An 8090-nucleotide genomic window follows, 5' to 3' on the forward strand; every position below is an offset into this window, starting at 1 on the left:
ATTAGTGAAAATATAGGCGATCCTGACAAATTTCCTTCATTGGTCTATTTCCAAAATTTGATAATCGCTGCAGGTTATATTTTGGCCATTCACACAATACATGTTTCACTGCTATCAACACTTCACAATTTGGGCATTCGGGAGGAGGGCCACATGGACTGTTCAGTATGTGTCCATGTATCAAACGAGTATGGCCTATTCGAAGGCTCGTCAGAATTACTTGTGTGTGTGTCTCTCTCTCTCTCTGATATGATGAACTCCATTTTCCAACACTGGATTTTATCTGCATTAATTTATTAACTTCAGGGTCTTCATTCCATATATTTTGCTATTAACTTACAATGATTGTATTCATATATCTAATAGAGTCACTACTAGGGATGTTTACATTTGCTCTTGTCATGTTCATAAATTGATGTTGCAGTTTACGGATTTCAAAATCTCATTGGAAATGAAATAAGCAATTGAGGAATACTTCTTATGGCAGAAGCCTTCTTGTGAAAGGTATAATTAGAATATCCATATTCAAAATATCATAAATTCCTATTGTTCCGACGTTCCTTGTCATCAAATCAAGAAACATAATTGCTTTCAGTACTAGAGAATATCTCCTTACCCACAATCTTTTATATATAAAATACACGAATCTAAATTGGTTATGCATATTGTATTCATGTATTTTTAAGTAAATAAACTGAGCTCAGATCTAACCATTTTTCACGAACACTTTCATTTGCTTTCATTGTGTAGAGGTAAATATCTTTCACAGTCATTTCTTTTATCACTGACACTATTCTTTTTCGAGTCCTTGTTTGTAACTCAAGAAGCATATCATGGTCCTTTGAAATACTTCAGTATTTCTAAGTTTACAGGGCGTGAAATGTATTTATAATATACCTCCTAAAATGTCAATATTTATGTCATGCCCAGATACAAGTTAAAAGCATTGCATTTGAACTTTCTTTTGTTTTACAATCCTAGTTTATAAACCTCGAATTTCAGTTGTACCTGTCGTTCTGGCGTTTCTGAAACTCTTTGGTTATGAAAATCAATTAAGTGTGTGATTTATTAATCAGAAAGCTTTTTTCCTTCAAAACTCCTACTTTTAAATCCAGTCTTGATTTCACTCCCTTTTTTTAGGTACTTTTGGCTCCCAAATGATCTACGCAAAGCACACCACCAAATTACATCAACCGGCAAAACTTGTGATTTTGTAGCTGATGTCCATGCTCACTCATTCACACACGCTTGTTTGTCCTTGTACACCTTATTTAGCATTTATTACCTAAATTTCCGTCCTGAAAGCTTTTGCATTAAAATGCATACCTCCAGACATAAATGCAACCAAACACAATCACTCAAACACATAATGATCTATTCATATGAATTAAATATTATAGCCATGAATTGCTTCACAATAAGCAGTTTTTTTTTTTTATATATTCCTTAGTCCAGAGGCCATTCTTTAAGTATGTATGTCTGTATATATTACTAAAAGGACCTCATTCAAACTGGATGGTATCTAATGGGGTATTTATTCAGAAAAAGTTACAAACTTTCTTGGACAAACAGTCCAAATTATCAAGTATCCGTACATTTGGACTGTTTGTCCAAGAAAGCTTGTAACTTTTTCTGAATAAATAACCCATTAGATACCATCCGGTTTGAATGAGGTCCTTTTAGTAATTCTATTAATGCACAGAACAATTCTGTATGTAATAAAGTTCATGTCAGTATATATACATGCGAAAATTTTTATTATAAGTTTACTTGCGCTGATTACAAAAGTCAAGGGGACAGCATATTAACATATGGTCCATGGGTTAGAATGCTCTCAGCTCGAGCAAGAGACTCCACGATCGATTCATAATCAGCCAGAATGCTCTGTAACGTTATCTTGAGGAAGCCAGTTGTGGCTACGTTGGGCTGAGTGGTGAGTTAAGTGCCTTGTAGTTAGAAGACTAATGTGCAAAAATCTGGTGGAAAAGGCATTACAGACGGACAGAGAGAGAGAGAGAGAGAGAGTAGAGTAGTTTTTGGCACATAAGGTTACTATATCTGTGATCTTTATACATCTAATATATGGGAAAGGGATGAAGTCGCACGCCTTGCTTCTGATATGATGCAGCTGAACTTAATGGGTTATAATGTGAGCGTAGTCTGACAATTACAGGCAAAACACGCACACACACACACACAACACACACACACACACACACACACACACACATATATATATATATATATATATATATATATATATATATATATATATATATATATATATATATATATATATATTGAACTCACTGTACCTTAGGAATAGTTTACAGCCAAGGGGATTATAACTTACATGTGCCTCTACTTTGGCCAGCTTTCGGACCATGATATGGTTTAGACACAATGTTAGACAGTGACGTTTACCACCCGGCTATCAAGACAGAAACACTTATCAATTATGATTCCTCTTGGGCGTAAGACATTCCGTGGTATAGTGAATTAAATACTCAAGGATATATGCCGCTTAATATATATACAGTATATATATGTATATGTATATGTATATATATATATATATATATATATATATATATATATATATATATATATATATATATATATGTGTGTGTGTGTGTATGTTGCTTGGCGTGCGTGAATGTGTGTATATATCAGGTATAAAAGGATCACTATAAATGTTAGATTTTGTAAAAATCGGTTAACACTCTACCAGACTATAAGGCTTATATTCGTGAATTGCTGATTTTTTCCGAAAATAAATCAACATTTTGTATTTCCAAATGATGACTAATGTTATAAAAGAGAGATGTATTGTTCCTCTTCAGGACGTAATAGGATTTGTAGCGTTCCTCTTTAGATGATAATATATGCAACGTATTTCCTGCGGGACTTGGATCCATAATGAGCACTAATTACTTTGCTTAGCGTGGCTTGCTGAGTGAGTCATCATAATGTTAGTGGGTTCCATCTGGGAACTTATACACAAACAGATAGACACACACATAAAGACACACACACACACATATATATATATATATATACTGTCTATATATATATGTGTGTGTGTGTGTGTATGTATATCTAAATGCGCTATCACAGATAATCCAATATTATCGAATTAGGTTTCCTTTGTGAATGAGTTACTTCCAGAGGGAATTATACAAGGTAATCACGTTGACCCTAACCAGGATTCTACCAGGCCTTTGTGAGGTGATATATGCAGACAGTGGCATCTGGTTCTTCTAAGACGTAAGATTTTAAATGCGCACCCTTCCATAATTAGGTGTGGCCCTTATTTATGTACTCATACAGCTTTCTTTGTATAGGATTCTCAGACTCTTTCACCAGTCTCTCCACTTCACTCTGATCCATTCAAGTAACCTGCCAGTATGAGCCTTTCAAAATCCTCTTGCTAACACTTTTTGCCCACATAACAGATGCAACGTCTTCTACGCTTACCCTCATCATCACACATTCCATATGAATCTTAAACAGGCTCATAGACTTGAACTGTCTTAGTTTAGACCTATTTTATGGGCAGTCAATTTCCCATTCACATAATCTTGCATGTTACTCCGATTAGTCTGAAACATTTCTGACTGCCATTAAGAAACAATTTCAAAACATTTCCAGTATCCCAATCTTTCTGTCATTAGCAATTTTACCGGCAAGATTTTCCCGCAAACAATAATTCCTCTTTTACAAAGCATTGAATAATCAGTTTAAAATGTTTGTCTTCAAAATCCTTCAAAGACAAATTCCAATGTTTTGTCACAACGGTTCCCATATGCGTCTCTATTACGTTTACTTGGAAAAAGTTGACCATTGATAATGCACGGAGCTGAAAACACAAGTCACTTCCTCATTCAAGTGACATCACAACGCCCGTTAGGACGCCTCTTCTCGCATATCTGTAGACATCAATACACACACACACGCATATATATATATATATATATATATATATATATATATATATATATATATATATATATATATATATATATATCACATTACCACAGGTGAAAAATAAGAAACGGGGTGTAGGTCCTGACCGGTTTCGACTTTATTTCCAAGCCATTGACGAAGGACTGATACAGAGTGTGAGAAGTCACAAATATATATACTACAAGAACAGTACTGACGAACATACACAACCGTTAGAGACTCCATATCCCCACTCAGGCCGGTGTCGAGGTAGGGTGGCCTTTAAAACTCATTTGGCTAAAAATCACAATAGACTCTCGGGGACATTGCTGATAAACAGACCATACCCCACCTCAGATCACACCTGACAGGTGTCATGGAGGCGGGTTTGGAAACTCATTAACATTACTACCCTCGTACTGTGTTTACAAATATGATAATCCTATTTTCATACATCTCTACTGCCTACCTTAAAGTTTAAACAATTTACAAATTTCTTTTGATATTAAAGGATCAAGTTTATACATCCCTTGACTGATATTCATATTATGGTTGTAACTTTCTTTTATAAAGCTAGATTCAATGATGTTCCTTTCCAGTGCATTATTAGAATATACAATCCTTTGCCCCTTCCCAGTTGATAGCATGATTGTTCTCACTAACATGTACAAATATACCACTGTTCCCTTGTGCATATCTCACATTTCTTATGTTGTTCAATTCTTTTTCCAGTGCTTTCCCGGTTTGGCCAATATAAAAGTTGTCACAAGACTTACACGGAATTTTATATACACACCCTTTAGTATTGTCTGGGGAGTTCTTGATAAGTACATTTTTTCATTGTTGTATTGTTCTTAAATGCGACATTAACACCAAAATTCTTAAGAAGATGAGGATATCTTTCATATTATTATTATAAGGCAAAACAAGCAAATTTTTTGTGTTGTAAGGTTCTTTCTGGTTTTGATACATAGTCTTTTTGCCACTTCAAATGCACTGTTCAATACACTATCAGGATATTTCAATTTTTGCCTGCATTCCTAATCTTATCTATTTCATCATCAATATATTCAGGGCTACATACCCGTAGTGCTCTTAAAAACATAGATGAAAACACTGACTTTTTAACCTTATTGCTTTGTCCAGAATAGAAATGCACATAGGAAGAAATATTAGTGGGTTTTCTATAGACACTATATTTAAACCCACCACTAGTGTCTATAGAAAACCCACTAATATTTCTTCCTATGTGCATTTCTATTCTGGACAAAGCAATAAGGTTAAAAAGTCAGTGTTTTCATCTATGTTTTTAAGAGCACTACGGGTATGTAGCCCTGAATATATTGATGATGAAATAGATAAGATTAGGAATGCAGGCAAAAATTGAAATATCCTGATAGTGTATTGAACAGTGCATTTGAAGTGGCAAAAAGACTATGTATCAAAACCAGAAAGAACCTTACAACACAAAAAATTTGCTTGTTTTGCCTTATAATAATAATATGAAAGATATCCTCATCTTCTTAAGAATTTTGGTGTTAATGTCGCATTTAAGAACAATACAACAATGAAAATGTACTTATCAAGAACTCCCCAGACAATACTAAAGGGTGTGTATATAAAATTCCGTGTAAGTCTTGTGACAACTTTTATATTGGCCAAACCGGGAAAGCACTGGAAAAAAGAATTGAACAACATAAGAAATGTGTGAGATATGCACAAGGGAACAGTGGTATATTTGTACATGTTAGTGAGAACAATCATGCTATCAACTGGGAAGGGGCAAAAAGGATTGTATATTCTAATAATGCACTGAAAGGAACATCATTGAATCTAGCTTTTAAAAGAAAGTTACAACCATAATATGAATATCAGTCAAGGGATGTATAAACTTGATCCTTTAATATCAAAAGAAATTTGTAAATTGTTTAAACTTTAAGGTAGGCAGTAGAGATGTATGAAAATAGGATTATCATATTTGTAAACACAGTACGAGGGTAGTAATGTTAATGAGTTTCCAAACTCCGCCTCCATGACACCTGTCAGGTGTGGATCTGAGGTGGGGTATGGTCTGTTTATCAGCAATGTCCCCTGAGAGTCTATTGTGATTTTTAGCCAAATGAGTTTTAATTAACACTAGAACGGCCGGAGCATACTACCCTCCTTCACGGGCCGCTGGTATCAAAAATGAACCCACCATCTTACTTCAGTATTGCTGCATATTGTTATGCAATTATGGTCGATCAGTGTTTCAACATAAATGCTAGCACAAATTTGTTTATATGTAATGTTTAATCAAAGTTTATACATTTATAATTAACAAAGGAAAATAATAATAAAATATACAGCGTTCTTTATTATTTTTTTTAACTATATAAATATGCACTGACAAAAAAATGAAACAAGTTTGTAGTTCATTACAAAAATCTACGAAGTGGAACATTGTTATTTGACTAAGAAAGAAATAAGTTTTAATAAAAAAAAGTATGTGTAATTGTAATAGCTACCTGTTATAGCAATATTGTAATGTTTTGGAAAAAAACCTAATGTTTATTATAATGTTATACACATTTTAACATTTCTTGCAAATTATTTCAGTTCTAATTGTTGCAGTGCATGACGTGCACACAAAACGTTTGCAATTAGCACATATTTTGTTTGTCAATCTGCGGTTTTGCCGAGTGCAGTTTATTTTGCACCATTGCCGCTTGGTTTTAGGTGAAGAAGATGCAGCATTACTGGTGTCTTCATGAATTACCCGCTCTTCAGCAGTGTCTTTCATCTGCAGCTCTTCAACCAGGTGTAAAATAAATTCACTTCGAGACACCTTTTTGCCAGTTACCTCCTTATATACGATGTGTGCATTTATTCCAGCAAGATCAAGGACGTTGTAGAACATTTGCAGAGGCCAGCGACGGGACGATACTTTCGTGGAGTATAATCTTGCCATTTGGTCAATGATGTCAACACCATATTTGGTTTCATTGTAATATTTTACAGAATCGGGAATTTTTTTACCTTCTTCAGATACTGACACATTTTTGTGAACTGTGCTTAGAAGCAGAACATTCTTGTTTGTTTTTCCTTGATAGACTGTAAGTGTCATATTGTTATTTTTCAGTATTTTAGTTGAGTGCAATGGTGCTTTACATGTTTTTATTTCTGGAGGGATTTCTCTCCGTATGCGATTCATTGTGCCTATTATACTTGTTTTCTTTTTCTCGAGTTGTTCTGCTAATTTGACCGAGGTGAAAAAGTTGTCTGTAGTCACATTACGCCCTTTTCCAAGGAAAGGATCCATCAGCTGAAGAACAACGAACTCCGATAGAGACTGATTTGATGGTCGATGAGCATCTTTTCCCAAATAAGGAAACCCATTTACTAAATACTTGGATGAAGAATCAACAGCCAGCCAAAATTTAACGCCAAATTTGTCTGGTTTATTTGCCATGTATTGAGTAAATGGGCATCTAGCTTTAGTTGGAAAAAGCTGTTCATCTATTGTGATATTTGCATTTGGCATATAATTTGCTTTGCAATTTTCAATGAATCTATTCCAAACGGTTGAGAATAATGCAAACTTATCAGAAGTCAACCTTTCAGATCTTGTCGATCTAATATCAAATCTAATAAACCTCAATAGTTCTTTATATCTGTTGCGAGACATAGTATCTGAGAAATATTTTATGCCCCACTTTTTTTACCATATTTGATCAACTGGTTGTCCTTTGGCAAGCAAACCTCTGGCATACATAATTCCAATTAGTTGATATATCTCTTCTTTACTTGTCTTCCAATCTTGAGTGTTGAGCTTCAGTCTTGCTTCAGTTTCAGTGCACTTCACAATGTGATCAATAATATAGCTATCAATAAATAAATTCAAAGCGCTGATATTATTGCCTTCAGTAATATTTCGCTTAGCAAATGATGTTGGTCCGGGAGTATCCTTCATTACGTTGTGTGTATTTCGCCTACCAACGAGTGCTTCTTCGCCTGTATCCAAGGTCCAAACCGTTCCATCTTTCCCATGGTATACTAGCGGCGATGAAGTCTCTTCAATCCTTTTCCTCTTTGACAAGGGTTTTGATTGCTGCCTGGAAAAATAGAGAAATAGAACATAAGATACACAAATTTATTTGATGAAG

General features: G+C 34.5%; 1 protein-coding gene across 1 annotated transcript; it reads right to left on the reverse strand.

The window, feature by feature from the left end:
• Nucleotides 1-1788: 1788 nt before the first annotated feature.
• Nucleotides 1789-7396, reverse strand: LOC136839549 (piggyBac transposable element-derived protein 4-like). The gene is made up of 2 exons (XM_067105785.1): nucleotides 6704-7396; nucleotides 1789-1926 (listed from the first exon to the last, which is right to left on the reverse strand). The coding sequence occupies exons 1-2, from the start codon at nucleotides 7394-7396 to the stop codon at nucleotides 1789-1791; spliced, it is 831 nt and encodes a 276-aa protein (XP_066961886.1).
• Nucleotides 7397-8090: the final 694 nt, after the last annotated feature.

Source organism: Macrobrachium rosenbergii, chromosome 1 (genome assembly GCF_040412425.1).
Source record: "Macrobrachium rosenbergii isolate ZJJX-2024 chromosome 1, ASM4041242v1, whole genome shotgun sequence".
Classification (NCBI taxonomy): Eukaryota; Metazoa; Arthropoda; class Malacostraca; order Decapoda; family Palaemonidae; genus Macrobrachium; species Macrobrachium rosenbergii.

Coding starts and splice junctions, on each gene's coding strand:
- LOC136839549 (XM_067105785.1), bottom strand. CDS start 7,396: ATGGCAAATAAACCAGACAAATTTGGCGTTAAATTTTGGCTGGCTGTT. Junction 1,927..6,703: donor AAGACACTGCTGAAGAGCGG/GTAATTCATGAA, acceptor CTCACCACTCAG/CCCAACGTAGCCACAACTGG.